Genomic DNA, 24,380 nt, shown 5'->3' with positions numbered 1-24,380 from the left:
AAAGTCAATTTTGTCTACCTTTTCTTAAACTCATTTAGCATAGCGATCCTAAAAATGTAAATTCCAGAAATGGTAGGAAAAAGATAAACAAGTGGAAGAAAGAGGGAAAAAAGGGATCTTTTCAAAAATAGCCAAGAATGAAGCTCCCATTTGTTAAATTCTCAAAAGTTTACTGTGCCGCGAAAGAAATCCAAATTTCCCCTCACCCTCCAACACTTTCCCGCCAAACCGGAAACCCTTTGCCTCAGTCGCTGAAAGAAATTCCCAAAATTCCTCATATCAACAGAAACCCAAAAAACCAAGTGAGAAGAAGACAGCCGACCCGGGAAAAATCAAACCGGACCATGAAGATCCGAACTATTAAGCTCAGAGAAGCTCACAAGAACGGCGAAAATGGCGGCAACTCATTCTGCTCGATTTTGTGGGACCAGCAGGGGGACCGCATTGTAACGGCGTCGTCTTCCGATCCGTCAATCTGGGTTCACGACGCTCAATTTCCGTCAGTTAACCCTAAATCTATCAAACACCACCGCGACGGCGTCACCGCTTTGGCTCTTAGCCCCAATTTCACCTGCCTGGCTTCCGGATCTATTGACCATTCCGTTAAGCTCTACAAATTTCCCGGTAACAAAAATGAACAACTCATTTAGGGCCTCCCTGGTCGGACCAGGCCCGTCGAGGGTTAGGGAAATGTTATGGTTTTGTTTGGGATCTATTATTGCCAATTTTATTTTGGGAATTTTTCTGAAAATCTGTTAATTTTTAAGTATCCATGAAAATAAATGTGCATAAGTTAAGGCAGTGCTGTTCAGGCTTTATGGAACTATGGAAGTTATCTTGATTGTATATTCCCTCGTTTTTGGTATTAACTGTGGATGAATCTTGCTGCTCTCAGCAAGAGCAGCAAGATTCATCTCATATGCAATTGTATGATTTTCTTTGAACTTCAAGATTTGAACCAGGAATAGGGAGGAGCGTCACTTTTTTTCTTGAGCTCAGTTTCACATTTTATCCAATGAATTACATGAATGTTTCAATTGCATTGGGACTAAGCAATTAATACATGGGAGTTCTGTTTCAGCTGTATTTGCACACCTTAATTATGTACCTTCATTGAAAAGTATATATCTTGGTGGATAGTTGGCAGCAAAGCTGAAACTTCAATTGAGTGCAATTTAGTTAATTTAAACTAATTTATCTATTGTCCAGATTTTTATAAGTTTTTACTGTTTTGGCTGATTCTTGTAAATCAGGTGGGGAGTTTGAGACTAATATCACTAGATTCACGTTGCCGATACGTGCACTTGCTTTCAATAAATCCGGTACCATGCTGGCAGCTGCTGGCGATGATGAAGGGATCAAACTTATCAACACAATTGATGGTTCAATAGCAAGAGTTCTTAAAGGGCATAAAGGATCTATTACTGGCTTAGCTTTTGATCCTAAGAGTGAATATTTTGCTTCAGTTGATTCAACAGGGACTGTCATACACTGGGAACTCCAGCCTGGAACAATACTTAACACGCTCAAGGGCATAGCGCCTGCCACTTTTTCTGATCAATCTGCTATGAATATGCTTAGCTGGAGTCCAGATGGGGACCTGTTGGCTGTCCCAGGTTTGAAAAACGATGTGGTGATGTATGATAGGGACACTGCTGAAAAACTTTTTTCACTGAGAGGTGATCATGTGCAACCAATTTGTTTCTTGTCCTGGTCACCTAATGGACGATACATGGCTACGTCTGGTTCAGATAGACAGATTATCATTTGGGATGTTGACAAAAAGCAGGACATTGATCGGCAGAAATTCAGTGATAGGATATCTTGTATGGCTTGGAAACCACATGGTAATGCTTTGGCAGTAATTGACAGTAAGGGAAAGTATGGAGTATGGGAATCACCGGTACCATCATCAATGAAATCCCCAACTGAAGACATACCCAATGTGCGTTCCAACGGCCTTCTTCTGTTTGATGAAGAGGAGGAAGAAGAAGCTAGTGCATCTGGTAGTTTGAGTGATCTTGGTGACGACAGTCTTGGTGAATCTGAATTATCAAGCAGAAAAAGGTTGCGCAAAAATTCTACACTTGATAATAGTTGGGGAGAAGACATCAATGATGAGTTGGATTTGCATCCAAACGTGGAATCTCACAAAAAGGCTTCTAAAAGCAAAAAGGATAGCATTGATCATGAGAAGCATGAAATAAAAAATAGGATGACCTATTCTGCACCTAAAATGCAAGAATCTTTTCAACCCGGAGCTACACCTGTGCAGCCTGGAAAAAGGCGTTTCTTGTGTTATAACATGTTAGGCAGTGTGACCTCAATGGATCATGATGGGTATTCCCACATAGAGGTACTTCAGTTTATATTTCGAAGCTTATGATTTTAACCACTATTTCTCTCTTTTTATCAATCTTTTGGTGGAATAACCTCTTTTTGTACTCTGCGCCTCTGGCCGCGATGTATTACTGCTGACAAGAGTAGGGTGTTTTTGTTAATTGTTACCATACAGCTAAAGGACAAATTACTTTGCACACTTTGTACCAACATGACAACATACAAAACTCCAAATGAAAAAAAATCAGATGCATCTATTATTTTTTGAAAGTTTTTAATTTCATTTCGGTGGCTGTAAATAATTGTTGCAACTGCTACAAAGACATGAAGCAATAATATTAAGAAGCTTTGGGCTATTAGGAATTGATTCTGAAGAATCTGTAGATTATCTATATACAATTCTTGAATTATCTGGTGAAAGATTGCAATTAGACCTACTGAAACATTTCCTGGTTGAAGACTTTATGTTACTTGATTGTAATCAGTTTGGTGCAATAAACATGAAGTAATATGCTTCTTGTAACATTTCATGGTGGTCTAGTAGATGAGGTATTTTGTCAAAGTATTTATTCCTGGAGTCTGTTACCTGCTACACACCCTCAACCATCACATATGATCGAGCCAAAACGAGTTATTATTAACTCTGTTCTGATATTGTAAATTGTCAGTTTAGATTTTGCCAATGTGGTTACTGGCATTGTTAACAAGTGCTGATCAGTATTGAATCTCTGGTTCTGCATGAAACATAGTTTTGTGCATCATTCATGCGAAGGGCTTCAGCTGTCATGTTCCACTAACAGTTCATTAAACTATGATGCAACTGCAGATTGACTTTCATGATACAAGTAGTGGTCCTCGAGTGCCTGCAATGACTGATTACTTTGGCTTCACAATGGCATCTTTAAATGAGAACGGAAGTGTTTTTGCAAATCCATGCAAGGGTGAGAAGAATATGAGCACCCTTATGTATCGCCCATTCAGTAGCTGGGCCAGTAATAGTGAGGTAAATATGCTTTGTGCCTCACTTGTATATACTATGACTCTTACTTGGATATTATTCTTCACTCATCGCTCCCAGTCAAAGTAATTTTATCTTTTTCTGTGACATTTAATTTCGTTTCCTCAACTTCAGTGGTCTATGAGACTTGAAGAAGAAGAAGTAAGGGCAGTGGCACTTGGAACCACTTGGGTTGCTGCTGCTACTAGTCTTAATTTTCTTCGTATCTTCAGCGACAGTGGCTTGCAGGTCTGTCACTACTTGAACCAGCTAGCTTCAAACTTCATGCTTCAACCACTCTACTGTGTTACCTCTTTTTACACATTAAGTATGTCTAGGGTAATTTTTGCTTTTATGATGCCAAAACTTGTAACAAAATATCTTTTTCCACGTCCAATTATGTGTAGAGGTATATCCTTTCACTTGATGGACCAGTGGTGACCTTAGTTGGACTTAAGGATGAACTGGCTGTTGTTACACATTCTTCTCCTGCGCTTCCCTCAGATGGACAGGTATGAGATTGACTTTTTGTTCAGTTGCACATGTCATTGCAACAGTGGTCGTGAGTTTCATGGCAATGATTTTGCCATGCAGATGCTTGAGTTCAGGGTATTGAACGTTCGTAGTGCAACAGAGTCTCTCAGAGGGCGACTTCCATTGACTCCCGGATCATACCTAAGATGGTTTGGCTTCAGCGAGGAAGGCCAACTTGGTTCTTTTGATTCTAAGGTGCAACTTATTTCCAGCATCCTTGCTGTAAAATATTTGTCCTTGAGAATAAATCTAATCCAAATTGAACAACCTTTGTATTGAATGTTCAGGGTGTCTTGAGAGTTTACACAAATCAATATGGAGGAAGTTGGTTTCCAGTTTTTAGGTATGAATACTTCAAATATGAATTACTATCTATGGGCCACAGATGTTAGAATGGCGTGTTTGACTTAAAATTATAAAACTGTAGTTCCAGTAAATTGAAGAAGCCAGACGAAAACTATTGGGTTGTTGGATTAAATGCAACAAAGCTGTTTTGTGTGGTTTGCAAATCACCTTATTCATTCCCACAGGTATGGGTGATCCGCAATTTATGGCCTTGATGTTTTGCTATTATGTCAAAATTTTGATTTTATCCTTCTCTTGACCTCTCCCAGGCCACTCCCAAACCAATTCTCACGCTGTTAGATCTTTCATTTCCGCTTGCTGCTTCTGACCTTGGAGCTGAAAACCTGGAGAACGACTTTATATTGAATAACATGCATCTGCACCAGGTACTCTTCCTAATGTGTCTCGTGCTTTCTTCAGTGTACCATGACTAAACTGTAGGTGTCCATCAGATCTGCCTCCATTTATAGGTAGTGTGACTAAATTACACTTTTTAAATATCGTATGACAGTGTCTGCATGCATGTGTAAGCACATGTTGTTTCTTTGTTCTGGTATTCAAACAATCTCCCCACCAGTTCATTTCAACCACAGAAACAAAATGCTCAGCTCTCAATGAATTTCTGGCTAATATTTCAGATTCAGAAAAGAATTGAAGAAAATGCAGCTGCTGGCAGGGACACAGCTTCAATCGATGACGAGGCATTCACTATTGAAGCAGCTCTTGATAGGTGCATCTTGAGGCTTATTGCATCATGCTGCAATGGTGAGTCTTTCATTAGAGGCAGCTTGGGTGGAAACTTTTCTCCACCAGGCAAATTGGGGTATTTAATATGAATTAATAGAAAAGCTTTCCAAAATTATCTTCAAGTCAGCTGCTTGCTTTTATTTTCACCAGGTGACAAGCTTGTGAGAGCCACTGAACTTGTGAAGCTTCTTTCGATGGAAAAATCGGTAAAAGGGGCGATAAAGCTAGTTACCGCACTAAAATTACCAAACTTGGCAGAACGCTTTAGTACCATATTGGAGGTGGAGTACATTTATTACACGTCATCCTGCACATTCCAAAAATTGCAACATTGGAACTAAATCCCCAAGGAAAGCTATTATAGTTTTTCTCATGTTGATTTTCATCATTTGGCCTACTTGCAGGAAAGAATGTTGAATGAAGCAATGGGGAGCACAGTCCTCCATGGCAACTTTAAATTCGATGCTCCTGTCCAAGCGGATGATGTGTTTGAAAGGCCTAGTCTGCCAGAAAGCAGCACAGAAAAAGCTGTTTTACCATTGCCACCCCAAAGATCATCAACCCCTTCCTTCCCAAAAGAGGAAAAAGCCGAGCAGCCTCCTAATGCTGGAAATGGCATAGTTGGTTCAACTCGAGCCTTGAGAGTAGAGAAGACAGTGGAAGCGAAGGATGTTAAAGGAGCAACAAATCCAGTTAAGAAGCAGCCAGAAGAGATTCCTGTTAGCTTCAATCGTCCATCTAATCCATTTGCTAAAAAATCAAACAGACAAGAACATTCGTCCTTGTTTGACTCCATAAAGAAGATGAAGACAGATACAACAGGTAAGAGGTAAGAATATTTTTGTAAGCTTATCTAAAGATTTTGTTTTAGATTTCAACTTGTCCTGTGTATGATACGGAAAATGCTGTTGTATGTTGCTGAGCCAATTGATTAGGTTCGTCATGTATTCTACCTTTGTATCTAAGAATTCCAGGCATCTGAATTCCTTTGTAGTGGATCTGTATATATTTGAAGGTTCTAAAAAAATTTACAGGTTTTGTTTGTGGAAGAGACCTATTATTTACAAGTGCAGCATTTGTGGTATGACGACAGTAAGATTTTTGACATGCATTCTATGGCTGCCTAACCGGCCTTCTTTGATGTCAACAGAAATTTATGGACAGCTCAATACCTTACTCTTTCCCTTCATATTGTGCAAAAATAAAAATCCTCTGACTGAAACATTACCAAACAGGTCTACAGTTAATGTTCCAGTCGGATGTCTTTTGAATGGTAAAGGTAGTTCTTGGTTTCTTGATTGACGGCAATTTTCTTACACCTTATGATCATTTTATCAAATATTAATCGATATGCCAATGAAGGTAGACTAGGTTTTTTTTCAAATTTTTTTTTAAAGTTTTAAATTTTTTTAGACTAGGAATATTCATCTATCTGTAATTGGTAATTTATAAAAAAGAAATTAATTTTTTTTTATTTTTTCAACAAGATCAATATTCAATTACTGTCCAAATTTTTATATGATAATTTGGATTTAGTAATTAGATTTTGGATAGATAGTCACTATTTCCATAATATCCAAAGTTTTAAATTGGATTTCCAAGTGTAGATTAACTAAGTATATTTAATGTGTAGTTAACAATATAAAGATTATTAATATATTAATTAATACGTTTTTAACCTCACATATTTGTATAGGAGCACAAAATATAAATTATAACACTATTTACTGATACATTAATATGTAATATAATATATTAGTAAGCATACAATATTTAATTAAAATATGAAATTTAGTAATTCGATTGGTAATGGGAAATTGAGAGATTGAATTTTAATATCTATTTTCAAACTGTTTTATAGAATTTAAAATTAGAAGTTAATTCAATTCCATTTTAATGATGTTTGATGTCGCATTCAAATTGGATTGGCTGATTATTCGATTTTTTTTTTTTAAAGAATTTTAAATGCCCCTAGTGTGGACCAATCCTTGAAAAGTTTCAACTATGATGACAGATTAGAAAATTACAAAAATTGCCTAAAATGCAAAGGCGAAACCCCCACCAGTCGCTTCTGGCCCTCTGCTTACAGAACAAACTATGGCCCAGTATACGTGTTGCAGTAAACTCCAATTTGCAAACGGACAATAATGACACGTTGCTTTGTCTGTGAAAACAAAGTTGACAAAGGCTTGCGGGATTTACCCCGCGCATGCTCTCGAATAGCGATTACGGATTCCTTATCAACCAAAAAGGAAAAAAAATTGACAAAGACTAGTAAAACTTGATAACAACACATATAATCTCAGACACTACAAGAAAAAAAAACACACACACACAGTTTCTGCAGAAACAAAAGATTCTTCTACTCGAATCCATTAACAGTCAGTCCTCCGTCAACAGCAATTACCTGTCCAGTAACATAGGAAGCAGCTGGAAGACAAAGGAAAGCTACCACTGCTGAAACTTCTTCTGGCTCTCCAGGGCGCCTCATTGGAGTTCTTGCTTCAATTCTCTTCGAGAATTCCACATCCTTTAGGCAAAATTCCACTAGGGATGTTCTGACCATCCAAGGAGCAACACAATTGACGCGGATGTTATCCTTAGCCCATTCACAAGCCAAATTTCTCGTCAGTTGATTCATTGCACCTTTAGTTGCACCATAAATAGATGAATACTGCACATTCACTAGACCTGCAACAGAGGAAATGAACACAATATTTCCCACCCCAGATGCTTTCAAGAGAGGATAAGCAAGTTGGGAGAAATGGTAACCGGATTCAAGATTCGTAGACATAATCAGATTATACTCTTCAGCAGTAAAATCAGCTGCAGGCTTTCCTATGCAGGTCCCAACATTGTTTACCAGGATGTTGAGCTTCCCATTGAAGGTGGAGGAAACCTTCTCCATGAGCTGGCTTCTTTGATCTCTTGCAGATGCTTCACAGATTGAACCAGTGACTTTGAATCCCTTTGACGACCACTCCTGCAAGACTTGATTGAGCTCTGCTTCGTTTCTTGAAAAGGTGTGGACTGTTGCACCCAGTTCAGCTAGTTCCTCCACGATTGCGCGGCCTATCCCGCGAGAACCGCCTGTGACCAGAGCCGTCATTCCCAACAGAGACCACCTTGAGCTCTGGTTTGGCCCACTATTTTCCATGGTTGAAAAAAGATCAGATTTGATATTTCTCCTCTTCTTGCAGAGCTCTGGGTACGACAAGAATGGTGGCAATGAATTATCTGATTTTATAGTGGGATGGTGCCAATCGCAATTGCACACCGGATTGGAATTGGAGTATTGGACGTGGTATAATTTAAACTTTCGTCATATTTTTGTCTTGATAAGGTCGTCGGCGAGATGATCGACAACTCTGGGTGAAGTAGTATTTCCAAAGGATCCACTTTGGAGGTAATTCATGGGCTTCTTGCCCAGACGGGCCGAAGTCCTCTCTTCCCCAATTGAAACCTGTGAAAGTGGTAGACTTTGTGGGATTCATATGGACCATTGCTTGTGCAACCCAAAAGTCATAATGGATTTCTTTTTAATATCTCAATGTCCATGTGGAGCTCATGTCTAGGAGGGAGGGAGGGAGGGAGGGAGGGAGGGAGGATGGTTAGACATGTTTAATTTTTGGGGCATGTTGTCAACTTCTTCTGATTGACAACTATTTATTTTATATTTTGTAACTTTGTTGAACTTAAAGATTTTTTACATTAGATATATCTGTGACATGTTTTATATATTTCTGCCATTAGTGCAGTGTATTTGTCAAGTAAATCGTGTTGGACGATTTTCAACTAGTTTATTAATAATATTGGTTTCTATTTTATCAAAAAAAAAAAAAAAAAGAAAACAACTATTTCTGATTCTATAATTGATTTTGTAGAATTGATTTATTAAAACTCAAATTTGGCATATAATACTCATGTGTACTTAGATTATGGCAAATATATTGTTGCCACTCCACAAAAAGTTTTAGGCACTCCACCTCGCTTTTATATTGACTAAGCTGACAAATATGTGCCTAAACTATTATTAAGATTACAACACTACCCTCTCTACATCTCTTGGTTTTTTTTTTTTTTGTTGCTCTTTTCTTGTTTCACTAGCCACCAGCCACTAGACATTACCGTCAATTAACCTTTCTTGTGAACGCAAATTGATCCTAAAACTTTTGAGTAATCCTGACAGCCCAAAACTCCAACCCGGCGTTGCATGGTTTATTTCTCTTTTGCTTGAAATAGGCGAATGAGTGGATTTTGCAGTAGTTTTGGGTTAACAATTGCTTCTGGTTTTATTTTTCTTTTCTGGACAAAAAGGAAAACAATCTAAAATCAGAATGCAGTAAGTGGTTGAGAACACAATAATGTCATTAACAAGCAACACACCCACGCACACACACACACACACACACACACACACACACACACACACATAAATGCAATTTAATAAGCAACACATACACTAATCTGATAATGCCTGCCAGTCGAGTACTATGATAAAAACATACATATAACACAAGCAACATGCAACATGTTTATATTACACGATCAACAAAAGCATTGGCAGTTTGGCAAGAAACAATAAAAACACACAATTGATGATTAAATCCCTAATACATTAATCCCATTGACATCCATTCACAGTCATTCCTCCATCGACAGGCACAACTTGTCCAGTGATGTATGAAGCTGCAGGGAGACAAAGGAATGCCACCAGGGATGAAACTTCTTCAGGCTCTCCAATTCGCCTCATGGGAGTTCTTGATTCTATTTTCTTCAAGTTGTCATTAGCCCCAATCCAATCTTCCACCAGTGGGGTTCTGATGTACCAAGGTGCAACAGAATTGACCCGAATGTTATCTTTAGCCCATTCACAAGCCAAATTTCTTGTGAGTTGATTCATTGCAGCTTTAGTTGCTGAATAAACAGATGAATATTGCAGACCTACCAAACCTGCAACGGAGGAGATGAATACGATGTTTCCATTCTCAGATGACTTCAGAAGAGGATAAGCAAGTTGGGAGAGATGGAAGCCAGATTCGAGGTTCATAGACATAATCATATGATATTCCTCAGCTGTAAAATCTTCAGCTGGCTTCCTCACGCCTGTTCCAACATTATTTACTAGGATATTAAGCTTTCCATCAAAGAGGGAAGAGACCTTTTCGATGATCTCAATTCTTTGCTCTCTTGAGGATGCATCGCAGATGGAGCCAGTGATCTTGTATCCCTTGGAGGACCATTCTTGTAAGAGTTGATTTAGCTCTGCTTCTTTTCTTGCGAGAGTGTGGACAGTGGCACCAAGTTGAGCTAGCTCCTCGACAATTGCGCGTCCGATTCCGCGAGTTCCACCGGTGACAAGAGCTGTCTTGCCTAACAGAGACCACCTTGAAGTTGAGGTGTTTTCTCTAGTCAGTGCCATGGATGATGTAGTTTGTTTAGATAACTCAGGCACTTGATAGAATGGAGCTCGGTAAACTGGTAGTGGACTAGATCTTGCCAAGGATTATAAAGGAGTTGGGACCTGCAAACCTGCGTTACATACCTTTCGGTGATAACATTAATAATGACAAATCGCAGTAACAAACTACTTAAAAAGGATCAAGAGAGGACGAAATCACTTTTTGGTGTTTTGTAACGGATCAGTTTCACAATTTAATACAGTTAAAGGATTTCAAGAAATAAAGGCTATCAAGAATTTATCCCCAAAATTTCGCAAAAAAAAAAAAAAAAAAAATCTGAGAGTAATGCATATATGGGTTGGATTCGGATTTGGGTCCAGGTCTGGGTCTGATTTTGAGTATGAATTATATAAAATTAAACTCCGTGCAAATCAATGATTCTTTTACCGGATTCGAATTGAGCAATATGAATCCAAATCACAAAAAACATAATTGATCCGAGTTAGGTTTGGACAATATTTGACCCATTGACATATCTGGATGTGACTGTGGCTATGGCGGCGAGGCAAAGTACATTTCACCCAAGAAATTGACATCTAGGGTGGGTTGTGTAACGTCATTTGCAACAAAGGAATCATTCTAATAAAACAAATTTTTTTTTTTTTCATTTTGTAAAAGCAAAGTGTATGTTGTCAAAGTAATGCATCATAGTTTGAACTAATAACTTTTGCAATGATATTTATTATTTAATTTAGTAGTAACATTAATTCACATGTAGATGTTGTTAAGCACAACAATTAAGAAGGAAATGAACAAATAATCATAACTAGAGAAACACACACATATCCTGCAGCTTCATCGCGTCACACGATAACGAATAATTACTTGGGACAAATTACCATCTCAACAAGCTACTGGATAACGACTAATAATCATATGTTCGGTACCTTCAATGTGCCAAAGTGAAGGCTGAAGTTCTCAAGATCCTCTTTCCCTGCGGTAGCTAAATTTAGTATTTTCCCCAAAACTGAGCTTTGCTTATAGTACATTGATGGGGTCACCCCTGAAAGTTTTTCGAAAAAATATTACCCATTTAATGCACTTCCATAATTTTCTCTCATTATGATTTTTTCTTGATAACGCCTCCTATTTGCCATGATTAAAATTAAAAAAAGGCCCTTTTATTAGTGTGAAATTCCATTTAAGGTAATCTAGAACTTTCAAGTTTTTCTCTATCACGGAGTGTATGCCATCCTACCTCGGTTGTTTAATATATTATTTAAAACGAAAAATTTTGCCAATATGAACCATGCAATTATCAATCTATGAGAGTTTTTAAGAGTAATTAAATTTTGTACTAGGTGTTGGCCAACAAAAAAAATCATAATTGTAGTAATTGGGAAGAAAATATTCCAGTGAAAAAGGAAAAAAGAAGCTAGTACAAATGGGTGAATGATAAAAATAAAATCAAGTGTTATCACAAACAATTGCATCCTAAACATATTGGATTTAGTGAATTGATAATCGCAATACATATACGATGTTATAAACTAAATTACTCAACCCTAAACTTTCTCTCTCCCCTCTCTCTACCCTCAATCTTCTCTCTACTCTTCTTCCCTCATAGGAGGGAGATCTTGGTTCCACTTCTTTTGTTCTCCCTTTCTATTCCTTTGTTCTTATTTTTATTTAATAAAATCTCTCTTAAGGTACCATAATGAGAGTTTTTTTCTTTCTCAGGCTAGGCTATTTTGGTGAGAGTTTTCTTCTCTTCTAAGTTATCCCAGTGAGAGTTTTGTTTAGTTTTTATTTTTTTGTTATTTATTTTCTTAGATCTAAGAATTTTTTCAGATTTATTTATTAGATCTAAAATTTCTTGGGTCTTCTCATCAGATCTCAACATCAGTTTTGAGGTTGAACCAGTTGGATAGCAGACTGAGGGAATAAACATGCACAGATATCTATAAAGCGGTTTGTTCAATTGGTCAGATTTGATGATTGATGATACACAATGTAATTTTTTATATTTTGTAACTTTATTAAATCTTATGATTTTTCAGATCAAACATATCTGTGGCATGTTTAATGTATTTTCTGCCATAAGTGCAGATTACTTTGTCAAGTAAATTGTGTTGGACGATTTCCAACAAGATGATTAATAATATTGACCTAAGTTTTTTTTTAAAAAAAAAACTAATTTTAATTTAATTTAAATTATTAAATGTCATAACTAATAGATGCTCAAGAGAGTCATTTTTTCTCATTGACCTTTCAATCATATATGTTAAAAAGTATCTTTCAAGAATACATGAGATGTCCTAATAATTTTGTAATTGATGTACAACTAAAAATAAAAAGGAGGCCGTTATTTACCTTTTAGGTTTGACATGCAATACTGAATCAAAACTGCTACCAATTCACCAGTGATAAAATTTACAAATTTTAGTTGGTTGTATATTAACATTAGGCTTGTCTGAGGAATTGCATGGCTTGAAAAGAAGAAAGAAAAGAATAACGGCTGGCCGTACAAATTCATACCATTTTCAGACAAAGTAGCGTTCAAAACGCAAATGTTAAACAACACAAATCCCCATGGGTTTGCAGAACCCTTCAGATAAAGATGTTAGATTTCTCCACTCACCAAAAATTAAGTCCAGGTTCAATTCAATCGAAAGAACAATTTGGCATGAAGTAAAATTGGTAGACTACAGTGGCGATTTATGGTTCCCAACTTCCCGTACCCATACACATACGGCTGCTGTTATTTGCGTTCCGTTCCATTTGGCGCTTCCATGCTGCAAGTAACCTGCATCCCAAGTTTCCGGGCAATACGGCAAAGCTGGTTAGTGCGGGAAGGGAATACTTATAGAATCATCTTTTCTTTTTCTTCACCTCAGTCAATGTTGCAGGCAATTTTTTAAGAGCATCTGAAATTTCATATGTATGGAAATTAGGTGCGAGACTGGAAAGAAGAATAACTTGCGGTTTCTTTGTTATCTCCACGTCCGATATCGCATGCATATGTCGAATTCATTCAAGCGTTCATCAGGTCTGCTTCTTTTCTCGCAAAAGTGTGGACTGTGGCTCCTCCACTATTGCACGGCAAACACCGCGAGTTCCACCGGTGACTAGAGCTGTTGTTCCTGACAGAGACCATCTTGAAATGGCTTTTTTCCAATTTTGACATGGGCGGTTGCGGGCCTTGTTTGTATAACGTATTCTCAAGCATTTTTCATTTTCGATACACGCTCGGTTCAATTGTGGACAAAAGAGTTGCTGGCAAATAATTGATGGACCTGGGGCCAATGCACGATTGCTGTCAAGAAAATTTGGTTCTTTTTATTTTCTTGTAGTGTACATTAGAATCAAAGTCTAATACGACTACTGATAGCTAATCAAGCGACTCCACAGAATTCATGACTTTTTCGATCAAAAATAATGTTCAAAATAACTTCTCAGTCAATGGTAAAATCTGAAAGAAGAAAATTAAATGAAAAGAAAAACTAACCATCCGTTTGGTTGGAATTCAACAATGGCAACGAGTATCAAAAGTTCCTCGAGGTTTTGGGCTACTGCTTTTCACTTAATTAGGTTGCGATAGGAATCTATGAGATATTTTCCATTTTCTTTTTATTACTATAATGGATTTCCTTTTTTTTTCTTTATCAATTTTTTTTCCTTGCTTCATGATAGGATCGGCTGATCTCTAGAGCCAAACCGCCTCCAAGAACCGGCCAACAACCATAGCCTGTGACATTAGGAAACACAGCAGTCCCGAAAAGTGACTTCAGAAGTGTATCTCAAATGCTTCAAATCATCTCCACCAATTTTAGTAAAAGCAAAATTTCAATTGAAATTCAAGTTTGTACAAATCTGAAAACCCGCTGCCGTCACCGCCAATTGCTCCTCAAAAATATCAATTCACCATGACTACGCAACATCTCACAGCGACAGATATGAACCAAAAATCAAGAAACCTCAGCAATATCATATAGAATCCAGTCAATAACTAGCGAAGTAAAAAAGAAGAAGAAAACGCAACCATCTCTAACTTGGGTCCCATATTTCACCTATGCTGGAGGATTGAAATTATTTTTGTTTAACCTCTCTCTAAATTCTCTGATCAATTTTATTTGAGATGTTATGCTAACACCCTCCTCCACACCCCTCCCCCTCCAAAAAAAAGAAAAAAAAGAGACGCTCCTAGTTTCATCTCCACCACTGTCAGCCTACAACCACCCATGTCAACGGTGGGAGAAAACAACTCTGGATGGTCTTTGTCGGGAACGACAACTCTAGCCACTGGTGGAAGATGGTCCCTGTCGGGAGCAACAGCTCTAGTTACGGGTGGAACTCATGGAATTGGCCGTGCAATTGTGGTGGAGCTAGCCCAACTCGGTGCCACAGTCCACACTTGTGCAAGAAAAGAAGCAGACCTGAATGAACGCTTGCAAGAGTGGTCCTCCATGGGATTCAAAGTCAGTGGTTCAGTCTGTGATGCATCTTCAAGAGAGCAAAGAACTCAGCTCATCGAAAAGGTGACTTCCATCTTCGGTGGAAAACTCAACATCCTTGTAAATAACGTTGGAACAAGCAAAGGGAAGCCATCTGAAAAATTTACCTCTGAAGAGTACGACATGATGATGTCTACAAATCTTGAATCTTGTTTCCATTTTTCCCAACTCGCTTATCCTCTCCTAAAGGCCTCTGGGATCGGAAACATAGTCTTCATTTCCTCTGTTGCAGGTTTGGTAAGTATACAAGGTTTATCTGTTTATGCAGCAGCCAAGGGCGCAATGAATCAACTGACCAAGAATTTGGCTTGTGAATGGGCTAAAGATAACATTCGCGTAAATTGCGTTGCCCCTGGGGTCATTAGGACCCAATTAAGCCAAGCTGTACTCAATTCTGATGAAAAATGGAAGAAATTCAAATCAAGAATTCCAATGAATCGAGTTGGAGAGCCAGAAGAAATTTCATCCCTGGTAGCTTTCGTTTGTCTCCCAGCTTCTTCCTACGTAACCGGACAGGTTATAGCTGTCGATGGAGGACTGACTGTTAATGGAGTCCAGTGGGACTAATCGTTGAACCATTCTTTCTTCTTATTGATGCTATTCGGGAAGAAGTATTGTTTAATCTAGAAGCACTTTGAGGTAAAATAATGGTTTCTATGGTAAAATATATATTAAGAATTGGCTTGCATATCGTCGGTTGGTGTACTCAGCACTGTATAGTGTGTACTACTACTATATTCTACATGCATGCAATTTCAAATATTCCAGTATCTCCAGCTAATTTGCCTATTGAATTATTTTGTATTGGTTTTTTTTTTTTCAAATCTCTTTTTGAATCCATCTGATTTATTATGCGTATTGTTTTTTTTTTCAATCTCTTTTTGAATACATGTGGACATAGCATGTCCTAAATGTGTGGATAGACAGTTTCTTTTGCCTTTCTCCTAGGTGTGGATAGACAGTTACAAGAAAACCAAAGATATGACAGAAGATTAACGTTTTGCACTAATCCAAATAAAATTTCTTGAGTTTAGGGTCCGTTTCAATTGTATCTATCGGAATGATTATGTGGACAAGAAAAAGGATCGTGAGAGAGAATACAGTTGAACTTTCTACACTCAAAAAATTAAAAAAATGAAAGAAATGTTCTAAAAGTACATGAGATCCATATACCATATTCAAAGGTGGAAAATATAGAAAACTACAAAACACCCTAAAACCAAGATGAAGCTAAATGCTTTTCTTGAGAAAATAAAGGTTACTACAATAAAACTTACTCAACCATTTTGAAGATATGGGTTGTATTAGTTGTAAATAAGACTTTCAGAGACCATGCATATGGTTTGAAGGAAAGGAAAGAAAAAGATACTAACGGAAAAGAAACGAAAGGAGAGTAGAGCTGTAGAGGAGTGTGATTTTCATCTATCTTGTTTGGATTAAGTGTGAAAGGAAAAGAAATGAAATACTGAATTTTTCTTTGGATTGAAAAAATGAAGAAAAAAAGGACAAGAAAAAGATCAAGTGTTAATTTACTAGAAAAGATATGAAAAAAATTATTTTTCAAAATTTTAATTATTTTAATTAATTTAGTTTCATTTCCCTCAATTTTCGTTCACTTTTGGGGGGAAATCATAACTGACCAAAATAACTAGAGCTTTTTCCTCCCTATCCTTTCCTTTTCCTTTTCAAAAATCAATCCAAACAATAAAAATTAACATTTGGTCGCATCGTGGTTTCCATGCTGCAATCAATCTGCATCCCTAATTAGTGCGGGAAGGGAATACTTACAGAATCATCTCATAACGGCTGCATTAATCTTCTAGCAGAATGGAAGAGATTTGATAATTTGTCTGTGGTAATGCAGTGGCATTCATGCCTTGTGACTCTTGCACCAAATGCAGCATTGCTTCTTTATTTATGTTTTTTTTTTTTATAGTAAAGCTTTTGGTTCATCTTAGTCAATGTTGCAGGCAATTTAAAAGTATCTGAAATTTCATATGTATGGATATTAGGTGCGAGACTGGAGCGAAGAATAACTTGCAGTTTCTTTGTCATCTCTACGTCCGATATCGCATGCATATATCTGATTCTTCGTAAGATTCTCACGTAACTTGTCGTCTCAAACTTTGTGGGAGTGTGGAGATTTAGTTCAAGTTAATTTTACTCTTGTAGTTGATTGACTCTACGTGTTATTGTTTCATATAATTGTGAAATGATCAAGTGACTCAAATTGATTTGAACTCTAACATTTGTACTGTATACTTTCGTCAAGAGAATATCATCAACTAAATGACATTTTTTTTATAAAATTTTTCTTGAGCGAAATTGGAGAAAGTAGAAGGGTTTAACTTGGGAGTGGATCCAAGATCTCATGCTAAAAATACAATCACATTATCATAGGTAGTTGTATTTATCAATTTTTTTTTTTAAAAAAAGATGTGAATGCATTAAGTCTCATTAGCCATCTTCTCTCTTCTAGATCACTTGGCTGCTGATTGAAAAGAATTGATGGATCATTTCAATATTTGAGTTTTACCAACGCTTGATCAAATTCTTTTCTAATTAATTTTGGCTATAATTTCTATCTCTTCTAAGAACTTTTATCTATTCAATAAAACTAAAATTATTTCTTCTTAAGGTTTCTCTCTCTCTCTCTCTCTTCTAACAATATTTAATAATTATGCCTAATTTGTTTTATCAATATGGATTAATTTTACAAAGTGTGATTTTAATTGTTACATTACTAAACTCATTAATGTCTTAAAATTTAGAATATTCATTCTATGAAAAATTAATTATTGCAATTTTTGTATTTAATCGAGTACGAATATGCAGTTTTAGGTTTATTGCCAATAATGTAACAATTTTAATTTTTCAATAAAATCTATCAATTTGTCATTATGCACTACAGTAGTTGATGTATATGTTATTGCATTATAATAAGATCCTCTCTACTGTATGTCTTAAAGGTACAGGATAAGTATACAAAATAGAGGATGTGAGCCGACAATAAAATTCAAACATTATCCTCTGAATTGTGTAAATCTTTACTTACAAAATTTAAACTTTTACAAATAATTAAACACCCAACTTTAAAAACTAGTATCGCTAATTAAACACTTATATTACATTAATGTTTTAAAATTAGTAAGAGTGACTGTGTAAGATTATTGTTCATTTTTTTCATTTATATTGTTTATACTTCCACAAGTTCACAACTAATTAAAGGGAAAAAAACTAACATGCTCGGGCTGAATGCTAGCTGAGACTGAATTGTATTAGAGGAGGTAATTAAAACTTAAAGGATGAGAGTGCACTGGGCTTTAATTGGGTTCAACCTATCTTGATCCCAACTCAACCCACTATTAACTTGAGATTAATATTTAGGCCCAAATTTCAGCCCAACCCAACGTTAGAAAATTTGGACGCTCAATGGTTCAATCAGCTACAGATGCATTTTCACTCTATCCATAGAAAATCACACATTCCTAATGCACCAAAAAAAAAAAAAAATGGAAAAAAGCATTTTTTTGGGTAAGTTAAAATTTATTTCCAACTAGTAAAATGTACGTTATAATCAATACAATAAAATTGATTGACAATGTGAAATCAGTGGAAAAAAGCATTGCCAATAAAAAATAGCTTTTTTTTTTTTTACTTACAATCAAGTAAAAAAAAAAGCATTGCTAGCATCGAGAAACGATTCAAACCAATATCTTGCAGAAATAATGCAACGATAACAAGATCAAATGGTTTTTAATGATTAGTCCAGTGTTTAGTCCCAGTGGATTCCATTGACAGTAATTCCTCCATAGACAGTTATTACTTGGGATCCTCGGTTACATTTTTTTCAGTGCCAACCCAATGCCACCACTATAATTGCGTCAAGTGTTTTGTTGTCATTAGCACTTTAATTTTTTATTAACTCAAATTGGTTCAAAGTTAACACAATTTTTCTTATTATCTAAAACTCTGAACCAAAAGGCACCCGGCCGGTCTAACTCCTGCATCAATAATTTTGTACAGCTGCTGCTTTGGGGAAAAAGAATAAGAAAACCTTCTGTTTTCGATGATTGCCTTCATTTGTGGCTTGATCGATGGTGCTCCAGTAAACCATTAGCCCAAGAGCTTTGTGTCGTGGATCCGCCGCATCAGTTGGTTTCGGATTTCTTTGGTCCAAGAATTCGATGGTGCTCCAGTAAACCATTAACCAAGAACTTGTCCTGCTCCTCGGGGATTTGCAAAAGGATGTGTATAAGAAAATAGGTCCTAGCCCTGTTGCATCTAATACGGTGTTTATTGCCAAAAGAGAGCACATCTTTGGGAAGAGAGTATACACTACAAAGGCTCAATTCTGTGACCACGGGCCGATGCATGACATCGAAATTGAGTGCGATACTGGGGGGATTAACGATCCATCTCTGGCCATCAGCGTGGATAGCAGAGCGGTGTTGCAGGTGAAGCGGCTGCGGTGGAAGTTCAGGGGGAACCAGACTATTTTGGTGGATGGACTGCCGGGGGAAGTGTTCTGGGATGTTCACAGTTGGTTCTTTGGGAATGTTATGGGCAATGCTGTTTTCCTGTTTCAAACCTGTCTCTCGGCCGAGATGCTGCGAAACAGAGGGTTTTCTTGTTCTTTTTTCCCAAAGCAGCAGCTGTACAAATTATTGATGCAGGAGTTAGACCGGCCGGGTGCCTTTTGGTTCAGAGTTTTAGAGAATAAGAAAAATTGTGTTAATTTTGAACCAATTTGAGTTAATAAAAAATTAAAGTGTTAACGACAACAAAACACTTGACGCAATTTTAGTGGTGGCATTGGATTTGGCACTGAAAAAAAATGTAACCGGAAATCCCAAGTGGACAGTTACAAGTCAACCTGTCCGATTATCTAGGAAGCAGCAGGGAGACAAAGGAAAGCAACTAGGGATGAAACTTCTTCTATTTCCCCCACGCGCTTCATGGGTTCTATTTTCTTCCGCTTTTCATTAGAACTGAGAACATGTTTGGCTAACAAGGTATCAATAATGTTAGGAAATTGGTTTGATTTTTTTTAAATAGGGTCAAGTAATGTAATTTATAATAGGTCTGAGTTGGCATACTATAAGGTGGCATATAAGGGGTGACATATAAGTTTATACATGGAGAGAGAGCGAGTTCTTAAGAGATGAAAGATGATATACAATGGTTGAACTTGGGTTCAAGTTGTGTTTTTGTATAGGATTTTTTCTCTCACAATAAAGAACGAATTTTCTCTCCATGGATGTACTTTAATGATGGAGGCGAATCACGTTAAATCTTGTGTGTTATTTATTTTTCATGATTGTGATTTATTTGTTATTAAATTATTGTGTTTTTGATGTCTCAATAGTTACGTATCCTGCACTTGAATCCCAATAGATAAACCCAATGCGAAACACAGTTTATCCGGACGTTATCTTTAGCCCATTCGCAAGCCAAATTCATGGTGAGTTGATTCATTGCACCTTTTGTTGCTGCATAGACAGATATATTTTGTATGCTCACAAAACCTGCAACAGAAGACATGAAGACGATGCTTCCGACCTTAGAGGCTTTTAAGCTAGGATAAGCAAGTTGGGAAAAGTGGAAACAAGATTCAAGGTTTATAGACATCACCATGTTATATTCTTCAGTAGTAAAGTCTTTGGCTGGCTTCCTTTTTGTTGTCCCAACTTTATGTACAAGGATATTGTTTTTTTTTTTTTTTAATGAAAATGGTGTTAGATTAATCACTTATTGTGACCCATACGACCACTTAAATATATAAGTAATAAAGTACCATTATTCCACGTACACATACATGAAAGAACAAATTAAGTACTTGTATGGATAGGATCAAGGCATCATGAATCTAACTTAAGTGATAATTGAATTTATCCATACATTTATGAAACTTCACATATGAATGAATGTATATACATTTATGCTTATGTATATATATCATTGAAACAAGTGATTAATGGTATGTAAGATTCATTCAAGTAGGAAGAACCAATGACTCTTATTAATGATCAATGATGAGATAGGTCACTTATGTATTTATAAATAGGTTCTTGATCCCTCTCTCCACTAAATTAATTTGTGAGATTTACCCATCACTACAGCAAATATAAGAGAGAGTAGGAGAGGGAAGATCAAGGCTTGAAACCATATAATTCCAAGTAGAAACACATTCAAGGGCACAAGGTATGTCTTAATTGTCTTTATTCATGATTTGTAAGTCATGGTTGAAGATCTTGATATTATTTTCTAAAAATGGAAGTCACCTTTTCAATGAGCTGAGTTCTTTGCTCTCTTGAAGATGCATCATAAATTTTTTGAAATTTTGGTATCAGAATTTTTGATCGAATTCGATTTCAAATTCGTTCCGAATTCAATTCGAAATTCTGTAAATTCCGGTTTTGGGAATATAAAATTATTGTTATTATAATATAAATGTTATATTACATATATATAAAAAATTATATATATATATATATATGTATTTAAAAAGAATTTGAAATCGAAATAGAAATTCCAAATTCCGATAATTTGAATCAACCTTTTTCTAGCTTTGTTTGTATAACGTATTCTCAACCCTTATTCAGTTTCGATACACTCTTCCAAATAAAGTTGTTACGGTACATTTAAAAAAAAACTCCCAAAAATAACTATTCAAACCGAGACGTTCAATTGAGGACCAAAAGGGTGGTTGGCAAATAATTGATGGACCTGGGGCCAATGCACGATTGTTGTCATGAAAATTATGTTCCTTTTATTTTCTTATGGTGTACATTGGAAGTAAAGTCTAATACGACTACTGAGAGCTAATCAATATCGACTCCACAGAATTCACGTCATTTTTTTTTTTATCTAAAAGAATGTTCAAAATAACTTCAGTAAATGGTAAAATCTGAAAGAAGAAAATTAAATGAAAAGAAAACAAACCATCCGTTTGGTGGGAATTCCACAATGGCAATGGCAACGAGTATCAAAAGTTCCTCAATGCTAATAGGTTTTGGCTACTTCTTTTCACTTGTTGGGTAATTAGGTTTCAAAAGTAATCTATGAGATATTTTCCGTTTTCTTTTTATTACTATAACGGATTTCCTTTTTTTTTTTTCTTCATCAATTTTGTATTTTCTGTTGCTTCATAATAGGATCGGCTGATCTCTAGAGCTAAACCACCCCCCAGCAGGCAACCACCAGCCAACAACCGTAGCCTATGACATCAAGAAACATAATTGTAGTCCCCAAAACGTCATAAGTCTATCTCAAATGCTTCAAATCATCTCCACCAATTTTAGTAAAAGCAAAATTTCAATTGAAATCCGACAAACTATTCTTTTTTCAAGTTTGTACAAATCTGAAAACTCACTGCCGTGCTACTCAAAAATATCAATTCACCATGAAAACCCAACCTCTCACCGCAACCACAGAAATGGACCAAAAGTCAAGAAACCTCACCCATCTCTAACTTGGGTCCCATAGTTGAACTGCGCTGGAGGATTGAAACTATTTTTGTTTAACCTCTCTCTAAATGATCTGACCAAAAAAAAAAAAAGACGCTTCCAGTTTCATCACCCCCACTGTCAGCCTACAACCACCCATGTCAAAGGTGAGAGAAAACAACTCTGGATGGTCTTTGTCGGGAACGACAACTCTAGCCACCGGTGGAAGATGGTCCCTGTCAGGGGCAACAGCTCTAGTTACCGGTGGAACTCATGGAATTGGACGTGCAATTGTGGTGGAGCTAGCTCAACTCGGTGCCACAGTCCACACTTGTGCAAGAAAAGAAGCAGACCTGAATGAACGCTTGCAAGAGTGGTCCTCCATGGGATTCAAAGTCAGTGGTTCAGTCTGTGATGCATCTTCAAGAGATCAAAGAATTCGGCTCATCGAAAAGGTCTCTTCCATATTCAATGGGAAGCTCAATATCCTTGTAAATAACGTTGGAACATGCAAAGCGAAGCCACCTGAAGAGTTTACCTCTGAAGAGTACGACATGATGATGTCTACAAATCTTGAATCTTGTTTCCATTTTTCCCAGCTCGCTTATCCTCTCCTAAAAGCCTCTGGGATCGGGAACATAGTCTTCATTTCTTCTGTTGGGGGTTTGGTAAGTGTACAAGGTTTTTCTATTTATGCATCAACAAAAGGCGCAGTGAATCAGCTGACCAAGAATTTGGCTTGTGAATGGGCTAAAGATAACATTCGCGTAAATTGCGTAGCCCCTGGGGTTGTTAGGACCCAATTAAGCCAAGCTGTACTTAATTCTGATGAAAAATGGAAGAAATTCAAATCAAGAATTCCAATGAAGCGAGATGGAAAGCCAGAAGAAATTTCATCCCTCATAGCTTTCCTTTGTCTTCCAGCTGCTTCCTACATAACCGGACAGGTTATAGCTGTCGATGGAGGACTGACTGTTAATGGAGTCCAGTGGGACTAATCATTGAACCATTCTCTCCTCATTGATGCATTTTGAGGTAAAAGAATGGCACGAGTTCGGTTTCTATGGTAAAATATTAAGAATTGGCTTGAATATCGTCGGTTGGTGTACTCAGCACTGTATACTGTGTACTACTACTATATTCTACATGCATGTCATAATTTTAAATATTCCACTATCTCCAGCTAATTTGCCTATTGAATTATTTTGTATTGGTTTTTTCTACATCTCTTTTTGAATTCATGTGATTTATTATGCTTATTGTTTTTTTTTTTTTAAATCTCTTTTTGAGTACATGTGGACATAGCATGTCCTAAATGTGGATAGACAGTTTCTTTTGCCTTTTTCTTACGTGTGGATAGACTGTTTTTTTTTTTTACGTTTTCAAGAAGTAAACCAAAGATATGACAGAAGATTAACGTTTTGTGGATTCACTAATCCAAGCAAAATTTCTTGAGTTTAGGGTTGTATCTATCGAAATGATTATGTGGACAAGAAAAAGGATAGTGAAATAGAACACAGTTGAACTTTCTACACTCAAAACATTGAAAAAAAAATGAAAGAAATGTACTAAAAGTACAATAGATCCATATGCCATATTCAAAGGTGGAAAATATAGAAACCTACAGAGCGCTCCCTAAAACCAAGATGAAGCTAAATGCTTTTCTTGAGAAAATAAAGGTTACTACAATAAAACTTACCCAACCATTTTGAAGATATGGGTTGTATTAGTTGTAAATAAGACTTTTAGGCACCGTATGGTTTGAAGGAAGAAAGAAAAAGATACTAATGGAAAAGAAAGGAAAGGAGAGAAGAGGAGTGTGATTTTCATCTTCCTTGTTTGGATTAAGTGTGAAAGGAAAAGAAATGAATTACTGAATTTTTGTTTGGATTGAAAAAATGAAAAAAAAAAAGATGAGGAAAAGATCAAGTGTTAATTTACTAGCAAAAATATGAAAAAAATTATTTTTTAAAAATTTTAATTAATTTAGTTTCATTTCCCTCGGTTTTTGTTCACTTTTGGACGGAAATCATACCTTAACGAAATAACTAGA

The 24,380-nt window shown here is 36.5% G+C and overlaps 3 protein-coding genes and 1 pseudogene across 3 annotated transcripts; 2 read left to right on the top strand and 2 right to left on the bottom strand.

Annotated features, from left to right (window-relative positions):
* The first annotated feature begins 191 nt into the window (after positions 1-191).
* Positions 192-6,012, top strand: LOC113739876 (protein ENHANCER OF LHP1 1-like). The gene is made up of 12 exons (XM_027267273.2): positions 192-624; positions 1,254-2,356; positions 3,167-3,343; positions 3,473-3,586; positions 3,745-3,849; positions 3,932-4,066; positions 4,159-4,214; positions 4,299-4,401; positions 4,486-4,602; positions 4,855-4,981; positions 5,114-5,244; positions 5,368-6,012. Exons 1-12 carry the CDS (start codon positions 345-347, stop codon positions 5,794-5,796), a joined length of 2,877 nt encoding a protein of 958 aa, XP_027123074.1. The 5' UTR covers positions 192-344; the 3' UTR covers positions 5,797-6,012.
* A 1,129-nt stretch (positions 6,013-7,141) lies between these two features.
* Positions 7,142-10,527, bottom strand: LOC113739877 (tropinone reductase homolog At2g29150-like). The gene is made up of 2 exons (XM_027267274.2): positions 9,606-10,527; positions 7,142-8,096 (listed from the first exon to the last, which is right to left on the bottom strand). The coding sequence occupies exons 1-2, from the start codon at positions 10,383-10,385 to the stop codon at positions 7,326-7,328; spliced, it is 1,551 nt and encodes a 516-aa protein (XP_027123075.1). The 5' UTR covers positions 10,386-10,527; the 3' UTR covers positions 7,142-7,325.
* A 3,711-nt stretch (positions 10,528-14,238) lies between these two features.
* Positions 14,239-23,550, top strand: LOC113739741 (uncharacterized). The gene is made up of 2 exons (XM_027267052.2): positions 14,239-15,436; positions 22,557-23,550. The coding sequence occupies exons 1-2, from the start codon at positions 14,607-14,609 to the stop codon at positions 23,323-23,325; spliced, it is 1,599 nt and encodes a 532-aa protein (XP_027122853.1). The 5' UTR covers positions 14,239-14,606; the 3' UTR covers positions 23,326-23,550.
* On the bottom strand, positions 19,744-21,208 carry LOC140005016 (tropinone reductase homolog At5g06060-like; annotated as a pseudogene).
* Positions 23,551-24,380: the final 830 nt, after the last annotated feature.

This window comes from Coffea arabica, chromosome 4c (assembly GCF_036785885.1).
Source record: "Coffea arabica cultivar ET-39 chromosome 4c, Coffea Arabica ET-39 HiFi, whole genome shotgun sequence".
Taxonomy (NCBI): Eukaryota; Viridiplantae; Streptophyta; class Magnoliopsida; order Gentianales; family Rubiaceae; genus Coffea; species Coffea arabica.
Note: the sequence above shows the minus strand (reverse complement) of the source record. Positions and strands in the feature narration are given on the sequence as shown.

Excerpts from the sequence above, each read along its gene's own strand:
- LOC113739877 (XM_027267274.2), bottom strand. The coding sequence starts at position 10,385 with ATGGCACTGACTAGAGAAAACACCTCAACTTCAAGGTGGTCTCTGTTA. Across the intron at positions 8,097-9,605 it reads CTGTCGATGGAGGAATGACT|AGCTCAAGGTGGTCTCTGTT; the intron begins GTGAATGGATGT and ends GGGCCAAACCAG.
- LOC113739876 (XM_027267273.2), top strand. The coding sequence starts at position 345 with ATGAAGATCCGAACTATTAAGCTCAGAGAAGCTCACAAGAACGGCGAA. Across the intron at positions 3,587-3,744 it reads TCAGCGACAGTGGCTTGCAG|AGGTATATCCTTTCACTTGA; the intron begins GTCTGTCACTAC and ends AATTATGTGTAG. Across the intron at positions 5,245-5,367 it reads GCTTTAGTACCATATTGGAG|GAAAGAATGTTGAATGAAGC; the intron begins GTGGAGTACATT and ends GCCTACTTGCAG.
- LOC113739741 (XM_027267052.2), top strand. The coding sequence starts at position 14,607 with ATGTCAACGGTGGGAGAAAACAACTCTGGATGGTCTTTGTCGGGAACG. Across the intron at positions 15,437-22,556 it reads CTGACTGTTAATGGAGTCCA|ATGGTCCCTGTCAGGGGCAA; the intron begins GTGGGACTAATC and ends CACCGGTGGAAG.